At 42.5% G+C, this 24,577-nt stretch overlaps 1 protein-coding gene across 2 annotated transcripts; it reads right to left on the bottom strand.

The window, feature by feature from the left end:
- Window positions 1–5,973: 5,973 nt before the first annotated feature.
- NARS1 (asparaginyl-tRNA synthetase 1) lies at window positions 5,974–21,144 on the bottom strand. Of its 2 annotated transcripts, none has more exons than XM_090285457.1 (15): window positions 20,965–21,144; window positions 19,703–19,782; window positions 17,199–17,264; window positions 17,007–17,099; window positions 16,831–16,920; window positions 15,630–15,708; window positions 14,740–14,810; window positions 13,939–14,025; window positions 12,129–12,350; window positions 11,825–12,024; window positions 11,290–11,425; window positions 10,413–10,526; window positions 8,051–8,182; window positions 7,608–7,739; window positions 5,974–6,862 (listed from the first exon to the last, which is right to left on the bottom strand). In XM_090285457.1, exons 1-15 carry the CDS (start codon window positions 21,005–21,007, stop codon window positions 6,731–6,733), a joined length of 1,677 nt encoding a protein of 558 aa, XP_090141583.1. In that variant the 5' UTR covers window positions 21,008–21,144; the 3' UTR covers window positions 5,974–6,730. The 2 variants fall into 2 exon arrangements, with proteins under 2 accessions (XP_090141583.1, XP_090141582.1); XM_090285456.1 differs by having other exon boundaries at window positions 19,703–19,785; window positions 20,965–21,143.
- Window positions 21,145–24,577: the final 3,433 nt, after the last annotated feature.

Here is a 24,577-nt window from a genome sequence, read left to right as displayed (position 1 = left end):
CCTTATCTCGCGCAGGGTCCCGTGTGCGACCCCATGGCGCCCCACTCATTCGCTGCCGAGGCGTGGGGGCGGAGCCAGGCGAAGGCACGCCTCTCGCAGGGAGCCGGTCCCCGGCCAGCGCCGCCCCCAGGCTCAGGACGGGCGCTTGGCTCTGCTGGTGGCCCCCTCCCCGCCACCACCGCAGCTCCGTGCACTGAAGTCCCGGCACAGCCCAGGTCGCCCTGGACGAATGCCATCGTCCCCTGTGCCAGCCTGCCCAAGGCAGGAACCGCAGCCACAGCTCAGCAAAGGGCTTCCTAGATAATTTCCATTACTATTACTTAGATAATATTAGAACTGGGGCTCAGTTCTCCAGTTTACTTGCCTAATTACAACACAACAATGCTAACTTTATTTTGTTTGGTTTTGCTTTGTTTTCAGAATAGGAAAAGGAATTATTTTATACTAGAGACAATGATATAATTATTCAATTGCTCTGTAGTACCTCCGTGTAGCAGAGTTTGACAGGTGAGATCACAGAGCAGACATTGCACTGCTAACAGGAGAGCATTAGCAAAAGTGGAAGCCAGCATAGCGAGGTCATCCCTTAGAGGCACAGGCGCCTCGCTCACTTCTAGCCGTTCCTACATTCCCACACCTCGGCACCCAACTCCTGCCCAGGTGTTCAGCGCATTGTGGAGAACAAGACCAACCCTTACAACAGAAAAGTCGCAGACATCGTTCACTCATCGAACAATTATTGAGCACCTACTGTGTGCACTGGGAAAACAGCAGTGAATAGAACAGAGGGGGGTTATTTACGTCGGGGTTAGGGGAGAGACAAAATCATCCCAATATGCGCTATTTTGGGTGCTGATGAGCATTAGAACGAAAAACGAAGCAATGTGAGGGAGGGAGATGGGGGAGTGAAGGCTAACATATAATCATTCGAAATAGATGGGTCAGGGACGTCCTCCCTAACATTTGGGCAAAGTAAGGAGGCCAGCCATGTGAAACATTCCATGAAGATGAAGTCTAGATTGGGTTGAAACCAATTTTCTGTAGCTAAAACTTGTGCTCTTGATTGACTTAAGTTTTGTTGTTTTTTTTTAATTGAAGTTAGCCCTCCTACGGTTATGAACCCAATGTAAAATGTCTAATTAAAGGGATTGCCTTTCATATTACTTACATGATCTTCAAATCCAAGCAAGAGCTGTTTCTTTTTTAAAAAATATGTTTGTTTGTTTATTCATCCATTGTTTGCCCTTTACACGTCATCAACCAGGGACTGGCCCACAACCTAGGCATGTGCCCTGACCAGGAATCGAACCAGTGCCACCCAACCCACTGAGCCACACCAGTCAGGGCCAAGAGATGTTTCTTGGAAAACACAGACAACTTGCTCCAAGCATCATACTGCTTTCCTACATATGCATTTTGCTACCTCTACTCTCATAACAAACATTATGTTAGTTTAATTTGCCCTTTAAGGAGGTGACCTTTATAGCTAACATACTTCTCTACGTAAAACCTTAATCTATTTCTTTTAGATCAACTACACATGCAAAGCTCAACATTTTGAAGAGCTGGGCTGGAGAAAGGGTAGACAAGGCGAGAAGCTAGAAAAGACCAAGGGTGTCAGATGTCTGAGCTACAGGGCTCTTCTCAGTGAGCTCTGGGAGCCCCGGATAAGTCGACCCTCCCACGGATGGTGCTGGGCCCCTCCTGCTGGGTGGAGATAACTAGGGGTCTCCTGGCCCCTCCCAGGCTAATGCTGATGATTAGTGACAAGGCATAAAAGTGCCACATCTCACATCATCAACAGTTGGGAGGGGTTGAATTTGTATCTGACCAGAAAGGAGAAAGGACCTAGCAAAACATGCTTTATTAAATATATCAATATAATAAAATCTTAAAAAGGAATCAGCACCACTTCATACATTTTATTCACATCTTGTATTTTCATTTTTAGTGACTTAGAAAACTCAGTCACAACTCCTCAGGTATAGAACCTCCTGGTTCATGGGGATGTAAAGTACAGCACAGGGAATATCGTCGATAATATTGTAATGACTATGTGAGGTGTGCCAGGCAGGTACTGGAAATACTAATGACACACTTTATAAAGTACGTGATTGTCTGACCACTATGCTCTACACTTGAAACTAATACAGAGTAATATTGAATGTAAGCTGTAATTGAAAAATAAAATTAAAAAGGAGAAAAACGAATGAAGAACTAATACAAGCAACAAGTACATTTTTATGTTCTTATGAAATGAAAGCAGAATTTTGTGCTTGGTATCAGTTCTTTTCAAAACTGATTAGAAAACAGCTCGTAACCCAGAAACTGTGATTTCTAAATATGGGTTTACTAAGAAAACTAGAAAGGCCCTTGAAAGGATAAAGACATTTACAAAACTATGTGAGACTTATGTATATAATATATATATATATGCATTTTATTTATATATTTATGTTATAGAAATGCATTATTTTTCTGACTCACACATTTGTAAAAAGAAAGTACATACCGCTTCCTCACACACAGAGGCCCAAAGCGGTGTCTGGGCCAGCTCAGATAAGTGGCGCCCCTCCTTGTGGGAGGTTGCCGGGCTGGGTGACTCAATTAGTGAAGAGAGCACTCTCCTGTCACAGACAGCACAGTTCAGTCTGTGTCCTAAACGAAATGAACTTGTTGGTTTCAGCTCAGTGCTTCAGGGAAGGGGAGGGGGGGTCACCTAATTCATTATTTGCCGTGATTGGCACCTCTGAGCCACACAAACTAAATTTAGATTACTCAATTCTGCTTCCTTAATCAGAGAGACAACCGGCAAGTGCGGGTGGCGTTCGAGGCAAGAGAAACAGTTGGCTGTGCGAGGCAAACAAACGATTACTCAGAGAAATCGGATCAATTGTCCCCATAATTGTTTTACAGCAAAGAGGCCACCCAACCCAGGCCAATGGGACACGCACTTTGACACCTTAACCCACAGAGCCTTTAAGCCCACCAGTGGTGATGCGCTTATTAAGGGGCATCTGCACATATTTACTGAGTCTATTATGAGCAAAGCAACGTAAAGGCTAAAAGGAAAAAGAAAAAGTAAGCTGGACTCTCAAGTAGCTAATCGTTTACGAAACAAATACGGTGGGTAGGGACAGCCTGCCTAGGCCAGGCACACTGTAGGCACTGGGCCTATCACCGTGAATTAGACTGTCTCTACTTTTGTGACAGTTACATTCAAGAAGGCAAGGCAGACAATAAACAAATGATATACAGTATAAAGTCACGTATGTCTAGGAACCGCGAATAAAAATAGAAGAGGCCGAAGAATGCAGAGGCAGGAATGGCTGGTTTCGCTGCTGCAGTTGGACCTGGCCTCTCTGCAAAGGTGGCATTTGAGCAGAGACCTGTGGGGAGTGAGGGGGAATCTCTGGAGGGGCTTCGCAAGCTGAGGAACCAGCGAGTGCTGAAACACATTTGAGACTCATCTTAGTTTCCTAGGGCTGCCGGAATAACGTGCCACAACTAGGTGGCTTAGAACAACAGAAATTGCTGTCTTCCAGTTGTGAAGTCCCAAGTCGAGGTGTCAACAGGGCCAGGCTTCCTCTAACATCTGCTGTTTTCATACTGTTTCGCTTTTACTTGAGTGTTTGATGCTGCAGGAAGATCGGGTACAGCTATCCAACAGGAAGTTTTAGGGCTCATCTATGTAAAAATAAGGATCAAAACTAACCATTCATTTATTGATCATAATTCTACAAAACAATATCCAGGGGATTCATCTCTCCTTGCTAATTTGTCCTTCCTAATAGCTAATAATTGAACTTTTTTTCCCCTTTTGCTTATGTCCCCTTTGATTTGCCTTCAACTACAGAGTAAAGATCTTTGGGTAGACAGGGATTCCGAAACATCAATATAATTTGACTCCTTTCTCCAAACCCCACTAAAATGTCAATAGAGATTTTGTTGGTGGTGATATGGTTTTCAACCACAAACTTAAAAGGATGGGGTGGGGGGAAAGCAAACCAAAGCAACATAATTTGAGAAGCTGGAAGGGCGATGGATAAGTGATTCATGATTTAGCAAACCCAAGAAAACTAAGTGTGAAGCTGGCCAGTCTAAGACAAGAACCATCCAGATTTACATGGCGGGATCGCTATGTGGTTCAGGATTGGCAGCACCAGGTACCTCTGAAAGTGGGGAGGAAAGCGAAGAGATGCTAGAATGAGATGCATTGAAAGCCTCTTGAATTCATCAAATTGCCTAGATCTCCCCACTGCAGCAAGCAAGTGCCTCCCCCACCCCACCACCATCCACCCAGCAGCAGACTGGAGGTTCGGTTCCTGGAGAGGAAACTCTTGCAGAGGACTCTGGGATGAAGGTAGTGGGCACAGTTGAGAGCAGAGACCACTGAAAAGAACTAGGCAACTTACTGAAGGTGCAGAGACCCAGCCCTCTTCTCCTTTTCCCCCAACAAGAGATGCGAAGAATCTGGAATCCAACCAGCTCAAGAAGAAAGACCTAAGCTAAGGACATTGATACCAGGCAGCCCACCCAAGAAGAGGTACACATCTCCTACCCACATGCCTTGAGTACGTCAGCAGATAACCAAGCACCACCTGGTATCTAAGGAAAGCCTCTAACAGGAACAATAGAGACCCAGACAAACAGAAAGAACCAACATGGAGACAACGGGGATGATGTGGCCACGGTTGCTGGACACAGTCATTGAATTGCTACAGCATAGGCCTCGCATCTGCCTCTAAAACTTGGAGCAGGCCGGCGACACCAGCACCTAAGGTGAAGGGGATTCTGGTGTGAGCATCAGCTGGAAGGGCCACACCAGGAACAGGGCTCGGCGAGGAAAGAGTTGAGAACTGAAAGCCCAGTGAGAGGGGAGCACCACGAGAGCAGGGACTCAGAACCAGGGGTCTGTGCTGGACACTTGGCAGGGGCGTGGGAAGGGGTGGTGACAGACATCTGGATCACAACCACGCAGGAAAGGGAACAAAAGTTCCTTGGCCTGATGTCACCATGACCTTGACTCCCTTACTCCATCTAACCCCATGCTCTCCCTCAGGATTTAAAATTCTTAACTAATTTCCACAATTAAAATTTAGGATAATTGAATTTAATCTCTTTATCTAAATTCTGATCAGACGAATTACCTATTCAAATCCAGTTAGAGCTCATTCACATTCTTACAAGTATTTTTTATTTAACAATACAGGCCAAATATACTACAAATGCCCCACTTCTGTCTGTCATTTCACTTAATTGAAAAATAGGATATAATCTAAATAGGATATAATCACAAAAAAGATTACAAAAAGATACAGCTAGGATCAACATCTAATTTTTATATTTTTACCCTGACCCAAGGACATTTTATCATTGCTTTGAGAGAGAGGGAGAGACATTGATGTGAGACAGAGGTATCAAGTGGTTGCCTCCCAGACGTGTGAGATCATACGCGCCCGGATGGGGGATTGAACCCGCAACCTAGGTACGTGCCCTGGCTGGACATCAAACCCACAACCCTTCGGCTACCAGATGCCATTCCAACCAACTGAGCCAGATGGGCCAGGGTAGACCCACATCTAATTTTAAGAAATCATTGCCATGTAACGTTAGTAACACCTACTAAATTTAGCAATATCTAATTTCACATAAAAATTACACACATTGTATAAAATAAAAAGATAAAATATGCGAACACGTGAACTAATGTGAGACAGAGGTGTTCAGCTTTAAAAAAATTCAGCCAGCCAAGTGTTTTCACATGTGTCCGTTTATTGACTGCTGGGAATACAGCCTGAGAATACATGACATGCATTTTGGGGGAGAAATTAACCAAATCTGAAATGAAGCCATTCAGTGAGCCTGAATAAGGATCTGAGCCTTAATAAGCATCAGATCTGAGGGCACAATGGGGACGACTCGGTCACTTACAGTTGTCATTAAGAAAGTTTTTGGAAGTTACTTATTCTTTTTTAGGAACTACCACGAAAGAAGAAAGGTCAATCTGCCTTTAGCTTAAATTAATGCTAGGAAGGATGCTGTTCACTAAAGTATTGAAAAAAATATTTTGCTCTTCAAATTAAGGCAACATCATTTTTACAAATCCTTCCATATCAATTCATATGCCTCAGAATAATAAGCAGCTATACAGATTTAGAAAAGATTAATAACTTATGCAAGATACTATTCATTTGATTCCAGTTTCTATCGTTGAGTTATACTCTGTTCTAATACTAGCAAATTTTTACACCATTGTGTCAGTCTTCCCAAGATGTTTAACTCATTGATACAATAAAATGATACAAATTAAAGAATTTCAGTTAAACTTAAAAGGACAGAAAGTTTTAGTAACTGGAATGTCTTAGGCCATAATTAAAAACTGTTTAATTATACGCATGGTATATATGGTACATGGATTATAACTTATAATTAGGTAAAATGCTGAAATGCATTCGTAACAGTGGAGTTACATGCCATGTGTTTCTCTCAAATTTGTGTAATGGATACTTTTTCTTAAAATGAGAACATCAACGTCACTTTATGTTCCAGTGTTTTGGATCGCTTTTTGTGGTAGCAGGAATAAAAAACAAAAAGAGGAAACAGAACCAGATGTTCCCCATGGGATAAAAAGAGAAGATCTTGGCTTTTTGTTCTTTGCAGGGAGGCCGTCCATTGCTCTCCTGAACCATGAACCGTGTTCGTGCCGCTGCGCGTGGGGAGGAACTGGCTACGGTCTGCAGCGCTGGACAAAGCGAGGGTATAAGCAGACGTCCCGGATGTGGTACCTGTTCAGAATCCAGGTTAAGAATCGTTCTAAGCCCAAGCCATACCCTCCATGAGGACAGGTGCCGTATTTTCTCTGTTCACAAAAGAGAGAGGAATATGCTTAGTTTGTAATTTTCTAAAAAATACTTAAAATTTGCTACTGTGAAATGAGTTAGCTTATGGTAGTTCAGAAGTCAACATTTAATCTATACACGTGTGAAGAAATAACTTGATATGAAAAATAAACCAGGGATTAAGTGCCACCATGGAAAAAAGGGATTTCAAACTTTTAAATGAAGTCAATGCCTCTGGTTATGAGAGGAAAATGAAAGATAGGCCTAGATATTGGTCAGATCTAATGACAAATTTTTAAAAACTCAGTACAGTTATCCCTCACTTATCGCGGGTATTACATTCTAGATCCCACCCACGATAGGTGAAAATCTGCAAAGTAGGAACCTTACGTTTATTTTAGTATTTACTGTACAGTACTGCGAAATCCTGCGATATAGTGAAAAATCCGCAATAAATAATTAAATATAATATTTTTAAAAATCCCGCGACACAGTGAGGCCACGATAAGTGAACCACGATATAGAGAGGGACTCCTGTAGTGATAATCAAGGCCAGTAGTTAAACAGTATTTCAAAAGAAGTTAACATATTATCAGCCAAAACCAAAATGAACAATATTCACACGATACATCGTTGCAACTGGGAAACTGAATACAGCTCTTTAAATGCCAAAGTCCCACCCTGAATTATCTCCTTTTAAATTTCAATGTATACAAAACCCTTACAACGAAAAAAATTTTAAGAGAATGAAAAAAATATTTTTACCTGATCTGTATACCAGTAATAGGGAGTAGGGTCAATTCCTTCCCTTTTATAACCTGCCAGCATTTCCTCGCTATCCCAGATACGCATTGAGCCTCCCACGATCTCGCCAACATTGGGCATCAACACGTCGACCTTTAAAAACAAGCAAGTCAAATGCAGTTACAACCAGGCTACCAGTCACGGCATTGCTCTGGCATTGAAAGGAAAATCAAATTAAGCTCCTAGAGCGAAAGGAGTACTATGATCATGCAGAATTTAAATACTATTCAAATTCTATAACTTAACAAGGTAGGTTAAACCCTATCAGAGGACAAAAAACTGCTTGAAATATCGTCGTTCTAGATTTATAATGAAGTATTTGCCAAGACCAGTGTCTCATTCCAATGACAGTCCCCGCCCCCTTGAAAAGCGCAACTACTAAGAGCATGCGATTCACAACTGACAGATTCAGTGAGGCGGGAATCCTCCGGACAGCGCTGCATATAGAAGGACTTGATCTCCACAGGAAATCGACACAGCAAGATGGGCTCGTTAATGGTGTCCGTCATCAGTCTCTCAGGAGCTTCTGGGATATCCTGAGGTTAAACAAGGCTTCATTAATATTTACAGCTCGAAATGCGACAAGGCAGAAGCAGCTCTTCTCCCTAGGAGTTGCCCTTCATCTTCATGCAACACAGGAGAGAACGCGCGCCCACCAGAACCCCTGCACACGGTGTAAGGGACAGTTCTTTCAAAAACAAATGCGTGTATTTAAAAACTCAGTTATTAAATGAACTGTAAAAAGATCCGCCTCCTTCTACAATACATCTCACCTGCCATGCTGCTTAAGGATTGAAAACCCATCCCAAACCAAAACGCCACCCAAGTCATTATCACGGTGACTAGATATTGCTCAGTTATTTTTTCAGTGGCCAGTTTTATCTAGCTCTGGAGCAAGCATGGTCCACGCAGTCCCGCAAGGCATAAGATAACCAGTGAATTCTCCAGAACATCATTGATTTACACACGGTGTTATTAATAACAACAATCTTTCAACTCTCCTGCTATCCGTACTTCTTCCCTATTATAATAAATCTAAATGCCCTCAGTGATAGTAAGACACCATCATAAGACAAATAACCAATGTCAAATCTGAAGTGTAACCACATCAGGAATAGTTAGCCAAGAACTGTTAGAGGATGATGAATCTGTTTCTCTCTCAAGACATCCTTCAGTAAACCACACATAAATCCCAGTGAAAACCGAAACCTCTGTCCCAGTAAAAACCGATGGAAGAACCAGACAAGACTCGCTGGTTTGTTTAATGAAGGAACTGAAACTGAGCTTAGCCATCACCTGCCCCACTGGGGCCCTGCGCATTCTGAGTACAGAGAGGAGAGCTCTGGTCTCTCAGCTTTGATCTGCTTTCCATATTAGAGTTCTGCATAGGATTTAATTGGGGAAAGGGGTCTTACTGCATATTCCAAAATGTCTGAAGACCATTTATCTACTCTAGCGTCCTCATGTGAATGGGTGTGGAGTAAGGGCTGATATGCTCCAGGGATCCTGCTAGGCATTTTGCTCATTGAGTCCCCAAAACGTTGCAAAGTGGATGTTACCTCCAAGGCAGAGATAAGGAACCAGAGAGCAGGGTCACTGGCCTTCATTTATGCAGCAGTAAGGACAGAAGTGGGAGCTAAGCCCACCTGGGGGGCCTTCTTACTCCAAAGCGTGTGTTCTTTGCACTTAACCACAAGAACTTTGCTCAGTATTAGGTAAGAACAGTTCTCCAGTTTTCAGCACAAAATTCTATTATACATCATCAACTGAATTCATGAAACCAATAAGAGTAATTTACATAGGTTAAGTCTACTGTTTGTCCTTTTTATAAATTCCTTCTAAAACCTTGAAAACAAGTCTACTTAGCAGTAGTTACATTTCATCTGTAGAACAGCTGGAGTTGCATATGTAAAGGAACGGTTAAATGCACAGGGAAGAGGGCTTAGAATAGTGTCAGCGATCCATACTACCCTGCCCACTGGGCCTGGCCCATAGCTGTTGGTTAGAGCATCATCCCTATATGCCACGGTCCCAGGCAAAACAGATACAAACTCAATCCATCTGGGGTACAGGGCCACCTTCCCCATCAAGGGCTCTCTTGGTTTTGCATTTTAACCAATGATTCTTTATTTAAAAAAAAAAATGTTTTAATTTATTTATTTTTAGAGCGAGGAAGAAACAGTAAGAGAGAAACATCGATTTGTTTTCCACTTATTTATGCATTCATTTGTTGTTTCTTGTATGTGCCCTGACTGAGGATTGAACCCTCAACCTTGGCATATTCAGACAATGCTCTAACCACCTGGGCTACCTAGCCAAAGTCCAACGAAGGGCTATTTTCTTCTTTGAGTCCCCTCCACATGAAGGAATTCTGATTTGTTGTTTTGGGGGGCGGAGTCCTTTTTGAAAGAGCCAGACACCTTCTCCAGACAAACAAAACAAATATATACACACAGCAACCTTTTGCATGTAATTTTACAGTTCGCAACTTTCTGAAGCATCCTGACAGCCTAGAGAATTATGACCGGAGTTTATGATTGATCATGGAAGAGAGAAGAGGCAAAGGATGAGGTATGAAGGCTAAGAACTTGATAATATTTATTGAACGCTACAGAAAGGCACTTGGCCAGCCCCGAGAAGAAGGCTCTGTTCCAGTTTGTTGGGTGGCAAGCAGGCGTCTCTGCACCGCTGGTTAATTCAGCAGAAGCAGCAACCCACTGAAGCACTCCGCCTCCTCTGAAACAATGATTCGGAAGGTATACATACCTCTCCAAATTCATAGAAAGTTCCATCTTCTTTCTTTATATTGTGTTCTTTTAGCCACACGATAGCGTCTGAGTAGTTCATCCGTTTGAAAGGCCGTTTGGGGGGCTTGAAGTTCTACAGTAGAAGGAAAAATATAGTGTCTGAAATGAAACTATAACATTGAAACTTCCACTTAAGAAAAAACTACTTAGTATTATTGTAAAATACTATTTCAGACTAAAACTCAATGTGGACATTCCTAAAATGAAAAACAAATATGGATTTCCTCCTAAGTTAAAATGTTATTGAATTACTGGCAATTTTTTAAAAAATGCATGACTAGAGAAATACTTTATTTTAAAATACTTTCACTTTTAAGGTACTCCCTGAAAGGAACGTCAAAGAGTTTTAGATAAGAGGTTTCCAACTTTCTGTTGGGCTCTGATTTGAGGGGAAGATGAGTGGACGTGACTACTGATGGTCATGTAACTGGAAATCTTTGTGGTGGTACGCGAGAGTATAAACTAGCTCCAGCCAACTCACTATTCCCTGAATCCAGTGGTGTGAAACTATGTATTGTCATTTTCAAAGGCTCTTCTGCTTTTATGGAAATGCAACAGTCACTGAGCACCAATTATATTGCTTATTATCTAGTTCAGTTAATTTGTCCCTAACAAAAATAAAGCCACAGATACCTCATCTCTTCCATTGTGTAGGTATATGCCTGAAACTGTTTGCATATTCTTGGTTAGTCTGCTTTTGAAGCAGCTTGGAGAAGTGGCAATTAGCCACTTATTTCAAAGCTCACCAACCCACTTAATCTATAAAAAACTGAGAATGAAAACTTCATGGCCTCCCAAAAAGGAATCCTAATTTTGTATGTCCATAAAACACCTACCGGGTTGAGGTCATACACTATGCTTGCCGCAGGTGATTTCAAGATTCTATCCACCACATCACAAACCAAGTCCTCCAATCGGTTCAGGAGGTCCTCAAAGGTCAGGAAAGGGCACTCGGCCTCCACGTGAGTGTATCTGAAGAATGAGACACAAGCTCAGAGCTGCTCTTAGTTTCTATCAAGTTTCTCTCGAGCAAGGGCTTTAACATTGGGAAACTTCTAGAAAGGTAAAATCCCATCCTGGCCAACCGCCCCCACCTCTACAAGTTAGTTTCAGACCTTTCCCCTTTAAATAGTGAATTCTTATTTATTCCTTTACACATAAAGGACCAGGGCAAAGTAAAAGGAAGGTCTTAGTTATGGCCTAAGAGACAAAATTCCTACATAGTTTCAATTAATTTATTCAACTGCCCTTCATATATCCTCTTAGTTTACCAACATATTTACATAGCCATCCTTTGCCTACATAAAGATTACTTTTCTAAACATTTTCTTTAAAAATGTTTAAAAAGAGAAATAGAGAGGCATTTCATACTCAGCCAGGTGCCTTCGCGTTCTGGATTGTTCTGCCCTGTATGACTGCGCAACACAAAAAACATCTCCCAGTGCGGGGAGGCAGGTCTCCAGGTACAGCTGAGAGGACTGAGTCAAAAATGCCTCTTCCCCGAAGTAGTCAAGCTTGAAGAGTGTAGCACCACCTTCTACCTGCGTTTGCACTAATGTAGGAGGATTAACCTGTTCGAACGAAAAGGAGGGAAGAAAGGCCGACTGAGGGCACCTCTGTTCCCGTGGAAGACGGCGAAGGGGCCGTTGGCAAAGGATGACGGTCGCACACTTACTTCGCAGTACCCCCGGTCGAAGAAGTGGTCTCTAAAGCAGCTGGTGACCACGGAACGCGCTTTCAGGATCTTGGACATGTTTTCTCCTCGGATCATCATGTGTCTGTTGTTGAGCTGGACGTCAACGTCAGACTCCTCGTTGATCAGGTTATCAGCTCCGCCGGCGGGGGCCAGCCCGATCAGTTCCCAGAAGTCACAGCTCAGCTCGTGGCCCCCAGGAGCCTACATTTTTTAAAAGGGGAGGGATGAAAGGGAAGGAATAAAAAAACCAAAAAGACTTACAGTGGTAAAGACTTTAATACATGTCAAATAATCAGTCTTTCTGACTCTGCCTTGCTCAAACCTGCCCAGTTCCCATAACATGCTGGCTAGAATCTTCTGCTTAGTTCTGCACATAAATATGCTAATCATTAAAAGATCTAACCCGTAGCAGAGAAATTACGGAAACCACCTCCCTGCTACCACTACAAAAAATAATGATTGCTTATCATCTCCTGACCTCAAATCCCTCCTGTTTCCCCCCGTCCCTGGATGTAAAAAAAGCCTGAATTCTGTACTTTCTCAAGATGGTTTTTTAGGATGCTAATCCGCCATCTCCTCGGCTTGCTGCCTTTCCGAATAAAATCGCCTTCCTTACTACCCCAACTCCTGGCCCCTCGACTTACTGGCGGTGAGCAGTTTGAGCTTTCTCTAGACTACAAAAAATTTTGGTAAGTTGATATTTCTAAAGACCTCATTGCTATTAGCCTACCTTTCTAACAGACCCAATCTTATATTGATATATTTAATATTGCTTTCAGAGTAAATACACATACACGTTTTAAAAAAATCGAAAAGCACAAACTACAAAATAAAACAAACTACAATACAGCAACTTGGAGTAACTACGAAGTATAATTAACATTTTGGTTTATCTTTCTAGTCTTTGCCAATAATTTAAAATAACATAGTACTCATATTAAAAAACTCCATAATTGCAAAGATTTTACTAAAAGTTGTTTCTCTTTGGAACACATGTGTAGTAAAATTCAAATTCACCCTGACAATTCCATTAAAAGCAATTCATTTTAGAAGCCACATATCGTGGAATATATAATTATCTTGGTGCCAAACACTGCACAGCAAGTAATGTCGCAACAACCGCTCCATTTTCCAATCATATTTAATTCCCAGGAAAATCCAGGGACCTTAGATCAGATATTCATTGTTAATATAGGTTCTTTTACATGAACTTTGTTTTTATCAGTATTTCTAGTCTATTAGGTAGACTCTAGGAGCTCCCTCTGGTGGCTAATATATCATGTTTGTTTGATTTCTTTCCTAGCCAATGAATAGAACCATAGTAATAGTTACATGAGCAATAATTACCAACAAATAACTGTAACTGGTACAGGCTATGTGCCTGCTGGCTGGGGAACAAACATCTCTCTGAGGATCAGAATTATATTTAACTTTTTAAAAAGAGGTCTTCAAATTCTATTCAGAAATTTTCAGATTTAGATTACTGTTCTTTCCTGAAATTTCTTGGGTATATTGTCAAGTTTTTATTTCCACTTAGCTGAAAAATTATTCATACACCCACAGCAAAGTGGCTACATTATGGCCCATGAGAATTATCCAGGAATTCTGTGAGGAATCCCTGAGTCTGTTATATCACATGAGCTGTACAGTAGGATATCACTGGAAAAGGAAGAGGCTTACTAAATTTAGCAAGTGCTTCATATTGGCGTATTTACAAATACCAAAAGGACAAATAAAGACATTGGCAAACAAACATCTATTCGCCCAGAGAGAAACCCCACCCACTCACCTGCTTGCCCTTTGGGGTAAGGTTCAGCATTCCACACACCGCGACGCTGCTCTCGGTGGACAAGACGACTCCGTTGTAACACTGACACTGTAAGCAGATCAAGCCCAAATTAAGTCATTCACATTTATATTAAAATAGTCTAACGTACAGAAAGCAAATGGGGATTCTTTACAAATAAGTTACCTGATCTAAAACTAGTAAAAGAAGATGGCCATCAATTTTGAGTATTAATAACGAAGTTATTTTTATAATATTTATATACCTAAATATACATATCTATGTAAACACATACTTCACATATATACAGATATAAATGACACTAGCTCACATCTCTTAAAAATATCTGAATGTTCATTTTTCTTTTTCTTTAAAATTCAGACTGTTAAAATAATACACAGAGTCTATCTAAGCTAACAGAATCAATACTTGTTAAAATCATTAGAAGAAAAGTGATGGGGAACTTTATAATGCAGGGACCACATGTCATTAAAAAAAAAAAATTATGTGCTGCACAATAATGCACTTGTAAGAACGCAGCTTTGCCCATGAAATAGTGGTGCCCCCTCAAAAAAAAAGCTGATGAGACCTAACCTCCAGTTTATAAGATATGTCAGGATGCAATCAACCAAATCCAGACTATGAGAAGTTCCACAGGATAAACAACCAGTATCCCCCCCCCAAATAAATATTTTCCATAACAGTTTAAAATATGTATACAGATCCTAAAATTCTCAAAACTAACAATAAAGGGATGTACTGAAAAAAATCAAATTTTAGCCACAAATGAGAGGAAATATTTACCAAGTCATCTGACAAGACACACTGAAGATACCCTGTGCCATCCCGCAACACCAGAAACATTAAATTCTTTCCTAAAAGGGAGAGAGGGAAATTTAGCCAGACTCTTCTCAAGGCGCTTAGAAGCACTTTCTCATCATTCACTCCTACGGAAGGGAAACTCGGAGGCTAAGCACTGAGCATTCACACCTCCCAGGGGCGCCCCTTCCTCCGAAGCGCCCACCAGTGATAACACTACTCGGTATCTGTAAGGCACTCTATCTTCTTCACTGTACTTGCAAATCCGACGTGACCCTCATGATCCACACGATCATGGGAAAGCAAGACAGTAAGTGACACGGGATGAGGGATCACGCCCCACTGGCTGCTGAATCCCCTGCCACTCAGAGGGACGTGCAAGAAGTACTGCTGTACAGAATCTCTCCTGCGTATTTGTGTCGCACTTCTTTTTACGAAGGTTTTTATAACCACTTACAATAAAACACGTGTAATGTAAAATAATAAAGAGAGAGCAAAATATCAGGACCCAGAGAGAAGCAGAATGCAAAGATATTAATTATAAACGTCACCACTACTGCCATACATAAGTTACAGATTTGGCTCTCCACTTCCTGCTTTTCATTAAATAATTAAGGTCAATTAGACAAATGATAATTTATTGGATACCTTCTGATCACTGTGACTGGTTACAGTTAAATAACATTTACATAGTAGTTAAACTTGTAATAGTCGTATTAAGTAAAAACAAGTTTAGTATCTAAATCACTATTTCCTTTAAAAAGCTAGCCTCCAAAAATCAAAATGCCTCCAAGTAAATGTTTTTATATTCCTCTTCATCTAAGACCAGGAATATTTCAAGATAAAAAGAGAGAAGAGGAAAGCGATGCATTTACCTTGTCTGCGTAGCCTGTGGACCCAGCCAAACACCTTTACTCTCTGGCCTCTATATCCTTCTAAAGCGTGAATCTTCACCTGTCAAATTAAAATAAATAACATTTGACCAACTGTGTCATTTACCACATATCAACTTTTTCACTAATATTAGATGGATAATAGTAAAGCGTTAAAAATTCACAAATGGTGCAAAACTGCAGATTAGTTACTCTACTGCAGGTCAGGACCAAAAAATTGCACCATACTGGGTGGTTGAGAAGAAATCCAAGCCTTCTTTCTCTTAGCGCAAAACCAACAATGAAACCCAAACTTCAGATATCACTATAGAAAACCAATGAGTCAACGAATTCACAATAGCAACAACCCAAGTCCACACGCAGCCCTTGTCCCTCCAGACACTCTGGGAGGTTGAAGTTAAAAAAGGCTAGCTAGCTTTTTGTTTGGGGGATGAAGGAGAGAGATGATGAGTAAAGGGGATGGTGAATACAGACAGGAAAACAGTTTCATCCCTAAGGAAACAGGGATGTCATGACAATTCATCAGCAATCAGAACTATCTGAAATCTAAGCACGCCCACTCATCATCTAGCATTCTGTTCTAGAAAGAACAGAGAAAAAAATCCAATTTCTTAAAATCACAAAACTGTGTGTGTATCAATATTTAAAAAATCATCTTCTTTTTATGGTGCGGAAGCGGATACTTCAGGAGGGGAAACTCACGTGGCCAACACCACGCAGCATAGCCAGGCAGGATCCTAGGTCTGCCAGTTTTTCACCGAAGGCAGAAATTACTCATCACACAATTACTCAACTTTACGAGAAAACGAACCCCAGCCCTGACCAGGGTGGCTCAGTTGGCTGGGCATCGTCCTGCAAAGCGAAAGGTCGCTGGTTTGGTTCCCGGCAGCGGGACATGCCAGGATTGCAGGTTCCATCCTGGGAGGGGTGTGTACGTACGAGAGGCAACCCATCAATGTTTCTCTCTCGCATAGATGTTTTTCTCTCTTTCTCCCTCCCTCCCCTCTCTCTAGAAATAAATATAAATAAAATCTTTTAAAAAAATATGAACGCCAAAAGAACAACCAGCCTCAAAACTCTAAAACATTATTTCTAAAAGGAAAGGGAAGATAGATAATACAAAGGAACAACCATGCTCAGGCTCCTCAGACGAAGGAGTAACAGTCTGACATATCACACTTACACATTTGGGCTCTGGAAGACTTGGATCGTTTTTAATGGTAATCTTCTTTGCTTCTTCCAGGTTCTTCTCTCTTCTCAAATTGTCTTCAGCCTGATTTTAATGATAAAGCAATTTGTTAACACGGTTTCTAGTGCCCTAACTTTTCAAACGGTCACAGCTGCAAACTCATTGCCCACCTCTTTCTTTTCCCGGGATTCACTCTTCATTTGTTCCCTGTGCCACATTTTCTTAATGTTCTTCATCTGTGATTTAGAAATAATATCCCATCGCTAGAGAGAAAAAAGCAGGTATTTAATATTCCCAGACCTCTCTGTCCTGATGAAAATTTATTCAGAAAATAAAACTCTGTCCTTTTTGGTTCACCCTACCTCATTTTCTTTTTGTGAATCGACGTAAATGGTAGGAAACGGTTCTTTTCCCACTGTCATCAAAGCCTTGGGTGGGGAGAGAGAAAAAGAAAATATCCTTAACACTGTTCAGTATTTGAGGTAAAAAAATAACACCTTAATTATGAGGCCACTTCAACCGTCTAAAACAGTGGTTCTCAACCTTCCCAATGCCGCGACCCTTTAGAGTTCCTCATACTGTGGTGACCCCCAACCATAAAATTATTTTCGTTGCTACTTCATAATTGTAATTTTGCTACTGTTATGAATTGTACTGTAAATATCTAATAGGCAGGATGTATTTTCATTGTTACAAACTGAGCATAATTAAAGCATAGTGATTCATCACAAAAACAATATGTAATTATATATGTGTCTTCCGATGGTCTTAGGCAACCCCTGTGAAAGGGCCGTTCGACCCCCAAAGGGGTCGTGACCCACAGGTTGAGAACCGCTGTTCTAAAACATAATCAAGAACCACGAAGAAAACACAAAGACCCCAAGAGTCAAAAGTCCATGTGGACAGGATGACTGGTTAAAGCACTAAGAGCATTTTGCTTAGCCCTCAGACCCCTCTGCAATGATCCTAGCAAGTTCAATTACATAATACAGAGTTTCCACAAGCAGACTAAAGCAACGAATTTTAAGTAACGTAGAGACCAGAGGGAGGCATGCTGTCAACAGAGGAGACAGCTAATGGCAAAAGTCAGTTACAGATCACATCCAAATGGTTAATCCTTGCTAAGAAACAGGTCAGTCAATTCCAAAACTCTAGCAACAAAATAATGGCTAAGAACACAAAGGGCTCAGCTTCTTTTAATTTGAGAAATTACTGTATGCAGGATACTCCATTCACTAACACTGGGACACATCAGGTATCGCTGTGCTCTTTAATATTTTATAGTTCGTATTGTTTTTGTTTTATTAAAAAAACCACAGTTGGAAATATGTAAAAGATAGACGTTTTATTAACTGTTTCAAATATTCCTTCAAATTTTCTCCCAAGTTATGAAGTCAACCAAGAAATGTATGGAATCACTCTCTTCAATGATAAGATCGGAAGCTTACAAAAGTGATCTTTTCTAAAGGTATAGTTTCCAAACTTAAAAAACACCTTTCCTCTTGTTTTAACAGTAGTTCCAACTCAGTGATGGGTACAGAACAAGAGGAAACCTGGATCTTTCTAAAAAAACATATATAAATTCATCTTTTTAACAATTACAGCTTGTAGGGATGTTTGCAAATGGTTAGGAATTCCATTAGTACCTGACACTCTCTACTGATCCTCCCTCTCTGATCACTGAAATTGAAAGAGCCAAACGGTTACTCCCCCAATCAGCAGAACAGCACGCTTTTGCTAACAGCGGCATTCTGCAAACATTCACCTAAACAATGTTGTCCATTTGGGGAGCCCAAGTCACCCCAACCACCCAGAAAAGAGAGAAAGATTTCCCCCTAGGAGTTAAAAAGTAAGACCTGTGTATGACATGCCAAAGCATAACTAGAGTACAGCCTAAAAAGGAGACAGTGCTCCCAAGAGAGGGACACCTGGTAACAACCTAAATAAATGTTGTAACAGAGCTAACGAAAAGGCGGATTAGCCAGGCACAAATACACAGAAAACAGTGTCAGGGAAGAGCCTTCTTAGTGCCGCCCAAGGAGGGAGCTTCCACCACCTCGTTACATGCAGGTGCAGACATTTCAGTTCAACAGGTAAGCCCATGGCTGTTTTAGGAGGGATGTCTTGACCCACATCTTAACACATTGCGTACAGGTGGCGAGAATTCTCGTCATTTCTAAAAGGCATTTAAATTCCCCAGTACGCAACGTGTTAACTGGATGCAATCAGTTACCTAACACTCATGTTCTGAGTTGATGCTCTGGAAAAACCCCTCTGATCTGTAGTTAGCATTCCGTGTAAGTCTGCTTAGAAAGAATATGCTAAACTCATGTGAGGACTCTAGGCCCTGAGAAATAGGAAAACATTAATAAGTTAGCGTCTGGCTTCAAGCTCCAGACCCGGGAGTTACAAAGCATGTGGGCATTCTGAGTGTGCTGATGGAATAAATTAAGGCTTTGAGTCTCAAGGCTCAGGATCAATCACATCAGGATTCTAGTGGTAAATTCACCAAGAGACCTCTTAGGAGTCATTTTGGAAGAAACCTGGGCATGAGCTCAATGTAACTGAGAAAAGCAGATTTTTATTTTGACAAGAATTGAAAACCTGGCCACCTGACGCACTGGAGAGACAAATTCCAAGATGCAATGCTGTACAAGGAAGAGAAGAAGACAGCCTTTAAAAGTGTTCAGATAAGTTTAGACTTAGATCTCATACTCTTAAAGCTACATATCTGTACACAATCCTTGATTTCCCTTTTCTGAAAACTCTCTTCAAAACCTAGTGCTCGAAATAAATTATGGACAAGTCACGGGATAATTGACTCATTGACAAATGCAAAATCATTTTTGTATTAAAGAGACGCTACCTTTAGACCTGTTTTAAAAGGTTTCTCCTTGGTCCCATCACCCGTAGCATCATTTCCCTCTCGATCCGAGACGTAGAGCTCTGCTGATTTACAAAATGAGAATAAGTTACTTATTTGGATAATAATTACCAGTCATCTCATTCTGAAACTACTTTATCCATTCTATATCTTTATAAACAGAACAAGCATCTGATTTAGTAAAAATCTGCCACAGTCCTGCCCTAACTGACGTGGCTCAGTGGGTTGGGAATCGTCCGCAAAAGGAAAGGTTGTCAGTTCGAGTCCCGTCAGGGCACATGCCTGGGTTGCAGGTTCAGACCCTGGTCGGGACAAAAAAACAAACAAACAGCCACAGTCCAAAAGAAATTATATCACCATTATTTTCCCCTATTTCAATGACATTCATCTCATAAAAGCATACTAGTTACCAATGTAGTTTTTCAAATGAACTTGATCACTTCTGTTTGTGATACTGCTTCCATCGCCTCCAGTCCCCAGAAATAAAGAAGGGCTTTGAAGGTGGCCTCGCCAGTCTAGAATCTGGGGCTGCTGTACCTTCAAAGTAAGGGTGACCCTGGAGAATTCACTTAACCTTTCTGAGCTTAATTCTTTGACTACAAAACAGGGGAAACAAACACACATGTTGAAGGGCTGTACTGAGGGTGAAATAAAAGCACACATATAAATCAGGTACCCCAGTCCCAGTGCACAGATGTCAAATAAAGCCCAGTTCCCTCTGGTCTTTCCAGGAAACCGAGGCTCTGAGGCGACACAAACTGCAGAAGGACTCACAACCAGTAAGCCCAGTCCAGGTCTCCTTTTTCCTTTGCTCCTGCACCGTGCGTCAGCCTGGGAATCTCAATATAAATGAGGATGCGTGAAAGAGGAATAGCATTCTAAAGCCCTTTCCTGACGATCACTTTGAAGAGTTACATATTTGTATATGAGGGCTACCCAGATGTCCGACTGTGCCTAAGGCTCAGATGAATCACGGGGTTTTCGCAGGGGGCAGGGCGGGAGAGGCCGCCACGCCAACCCCGGGGCTCCGGGGACTGGAAGGAAGCCCGGGCGGGCCCAGCAGTCCCGGCCCAGCGAGCCCAGGCCTCTCCCACTCTCCCTCCGAGCGTTCACGTCTAAAGAGTGGTGGCGCGCCCACTCTGTGCCAGGCCATCGGTAAGTGCTGGTAACGGCTTCAAGGAGGTCCCTGCCCCAGGCGACGGCACCTCCCCACTTACACACCCGGGTCCCCGAGCCTCACTCACCTAGTACCATCCCTGCGACTGCCTGGGTCACCTCCAAGGACATCGCCTCCCAAAACGCCGCCGCCTTGTCACCGCAACGTGCACCGGCGGCTTCCTTGACTCCAACGTTGCATCATATCACGTCGTGCATAGGTCGCCCCACTGAGTCACCCGAGCGTCGCGGCGCCATTGGTTACGGGAGGTTAGGGGAAAAGGGCGAGTGCAGCCTCGGCCGCCATCTTTGGGCCGGGCAGAGGCAACTTCCGGTCCACAGACGGGGGCGGGGCCCAGGACTCCCTGACCTCCCGGGGCAGCAACGCGCTCCGTTCCGTCTCCAGTTCCCTGTGGCTCAAAGAAATGCTCCAGCAGGAGTTTGCACTACAGAAAGAAAACATAGCTTAATGTTGAATTGGCCAGTAGGGAGGCGGGAAGCTAATGCTCAAAACCGCACTCCTGATGGCTTCAGGTTACAAATTATACAGGAGGAAATCACAAGACGCCAGTGAGTTAGGGAGTTTGGGGTCCTGCTGGGAGCTGATTGGGTGGAGGTGGGGCGATAAATCATTTCTTCAGGTCTTAAGGACAGCTCTGAGGTCCTTTCCACCGTTCCTCTGTCCTCGCTCATGCGAAAGTAGCCAGGGGGGTCGTTCCATCTTACTGCTCAGGAGGTGAAACGTAACTTAGGTCAAGATGTTGTCTTTAGTCTCCCAGAGGTCTGGACCTTGTGACCAAAAGCCAGGTCCCAGCTGCGGTCTTCTGCTGCCTTGGGGGTTGCTGATTCTCCAGGGGAAAGGCTAGATCTCTGAGTGGTGTAGACAGAAAGAGAGAGAGGGGAGTGGAGGGAAAGAGGGAGGTAGGAAGAGAGAGAGATGATTTTTGGAGCTAGGATTTAAAACCAAAATTAATCAAATTCATAGAGACCTGCCGGTTCATTATTAAAGGTATTGAGCACCAGCGAGGAGGTTGGGTGGGGGCAGGGGGGAGGAACATGGATAAGAGCTTGTCCTGGTTTAACAGGCATTGACTGTTTTGAAATAACGATACTTTAACTTTCTAACTTCAATTAATGAACATACCTCTGTATTTATGACTTGGACTATGGTATGTTTTTATTTAAAGTTATAAGGATCACTATGTGGAGGTCATAATGTTGTGGAAAGAACCGGGGCTTCAAACTTGGAATTCTGATTCTGCCTCTTAATAACTGTACGTCTTGGGATAAATTACCTAACCTGTCTGAGCCTGAATTTTCCTATTTGTGAAGGATAATATAAGGTCACTACCCAGTAGCTAATAACTACTAAATAAATGGTAGCTAACATCATCATTCTCAACTTAGTGGAATACCAGAGTTTGTCCTTGATTCAAAGGGAAACATATTTTTTCTTATGAAAGAAAGTCTAAAAATAACTCCATACACAGGTTCTGAATCTATCAAGAATAGGAACCAAATACTTTTCTTCAATAATATTTCATCAATTTTATAGATTTTCATTTTCCCTTCCTGCTGAATGTTTTTTGCTTGTCCACATATTAGTTATCTATTACTGCAGAACAAATTACCCCAAACCTTAGGAGCTGAAAACACCAAAACATTTATTATCTCACACAGTTTCTGAGCATCAGGAATTTGGAAGTGGCTTAGCTGGAGATTCTGGCTCAGGGTCTCTCAAAAGGCTGCACTCAAGATGTCATTTGGGGTTGCAGTCATTGAAATGGAAGATTCTTCAATGTCACCTGGGGTAGTTCCTTTTCCATGCTCACTCAAGTGGGTGTTGACAGGATTCAGTTCTTTGTGGGCTGTTAGCCAGAGGTCTCCCTCAGTTCCTTGCTATGTGGGACTCTCCACGGGGCAGCTTGCATCATCAGAGCAAGCAAGACAGCAAGAGAGAGTGCAATCAAGATGGCAGTCAGGCCCTGACCGGTGTGGCCCAGTGGGTTGGGCGTTGTCCCACAAAGCAGACGGTCCCCAGTGAGAATGTGCCTGGGTTGTGGGTTCAGTCCCTGGTCAGGGTGTGTTTGAGAGCCAACCAACTGATGTTTCTCTCTCACATCGATGTTTTCCTCTCTCTCTCCCTCCTTTTCCCTCTCTCTAAAAATAAATCTCTTTTTTTTTAAAAAAGGAAGTCAGTCGTTTGTAGCCAACTCTTAGTGATATCCCATGACTTTACCATGTCCTATTCATTAGAATCGAGTCAGTTGGTCCCGTCAACAATCCCAAGAAAGGGTTTTTAACCAGGGCATGCATAGTAGGAGGCAGGGATCATGGGGGCATCCTTAGCTGCCTACCACAGCAACCTAATATGTGAAGTGGTACTTCATCATTTCTGCAATAGTCTGCTGGCCACAAAGACCAGCCCTAGTGCAACATGGCAAAGGACTACATGGAGGGTGAATACCAAGAGCTGGAGCTCAGTGGGAACTGTCTGAGGGGCTGCCTACCACAGCCCATCCAGCTGAATCTCTCCTCTTTGTTCTGCTCTAAGCCCCAGAGGCTGACTTCCTCAGACCACATCAGTGGGCTCTCTGGCTCTGGTTGGATACAGCTAATGGGGAGCATTGGCAGAAGAGCAGAGGAAGGTGGTGAGGTTCGGTACTTATTCCCACAGCTTCTTTGTGACAGTCTGGCTACATCCACAGCTGAAGGCCACAGCTCCCATCAGGTAGTACTAAAAGACTGGCAACCAAATTGCCCTTCATAAATTTAGTTTTACCTAATCCATAAAATTGGATGTATTGCCCTGGCCAGGTAGCTCAGTTGGTTAGAGCATTGTCCTGATACACCAAGGTTGAGGGTTTGAGCTCGGGTCAGGGCACATAGAAGCAAGCAATGGATGCAAAAATAAGTGGAACAACAGATCAATCTGTCTCTCTTCCTCTACCTCTCTATATAAACATTTTTAAAAAATTGGATGTATTGTCCCATGTAAATGTCCATTAGAAGGCATTTAATCAACATGGAGCAGGTTCCTGTAATCTGTGGCCATTGGCCTTTCCCAACAAACACCCCAGAGCTTGCTCAAAGAAACCATATACGGAGTGACTATAGTAAGAGGATGGAGGCGATGCATAGCTCTGACCTCGTGGACTGCCCTTCAGCCCAGGCTTACCTGGCTGGCTACTGCCACTGCAGAGCACCCAACCTGCCAACAGCCAACTTTGAGAACCTGATAGGACACCAGTCTCTGGGGGAACTAGCTGGTTACCTGGTGGCAGGTGGATTACCTTAGACCCCTGGAGGAGGAGGCAACAATATATTTCTCAAGTACAGCCCTAGTCCATATAGAGATGTGCCCTCCCTGCCTGCCTCACGAACATCTGTGAGCTTACAGACTGCTATGTCCATCACCATGGTACCTTCTCTAAACAGAGAACACATTTTCAGTGAAGGAAGTATGACCATGGGCTCATACCTGTGGAGTTCACTGGACTAACCAAGGGCTTTGTGTTAGATTGTCATTTAAAATAGTCACACGTGCTCCCCTTTCTTACGTGGGAGAAATATACTTCCGTGCTTCAGTTATGTAGGGTTTGGCCATGCGGATTTTCTTTGTAGGATATGTGGGGCAAGCAAAGGTTTAAGCTGTGCTTATACAGCTGAGCCTCTTTTCTTGCTTCTGCCATGACCATGAGA

The sequence above is a fragment of the Furipterus horrens genome, unplaced genomic scaffold (assembly GCF_987537825.1).
Source record: "Furipterus horrens unplaced genomic scaffold, mFurHor1.1.pri manual_scaffold_8, whole genome shotgun sequence".
NCBI classification, from domain to species: Eukaryota; Metazoa; Chordata; class Mammalia; order Chiroptera; family Furipteridae; genus Furipterus; species Furipterus horrens.
The sequence above is the reverse complement of the archived record's forward strand: the minus strand, read 5'-3'. Positions and strand labels throughout refer to the sequence as shown.

Excerpts from the sequence above, each read along its gene's own strand:
- NARS1 (XM_090285456.1), bottom strand. The coding sequence starts at position 21,007 with ATGTCCTTGGAGGTGACCCAGGCAGTCGCAGGGATGGTACTAG. Across the intron at positions 14,811-15,629 it reads CCACAGGCTACGCAGACAAG|GAAAGAATTTAATGTTTCTG; the intron begins GTAAATGCATCG and ends TCTCCCTTTTAG. Across the intron at positions 11,426-11,824 it reads ACGCGAAGGCACCTGGCTGA|ATACACTCACGTGGAGGCCG; the intron begins GTATGAAATGCC and ends CTCATTCTTCAG.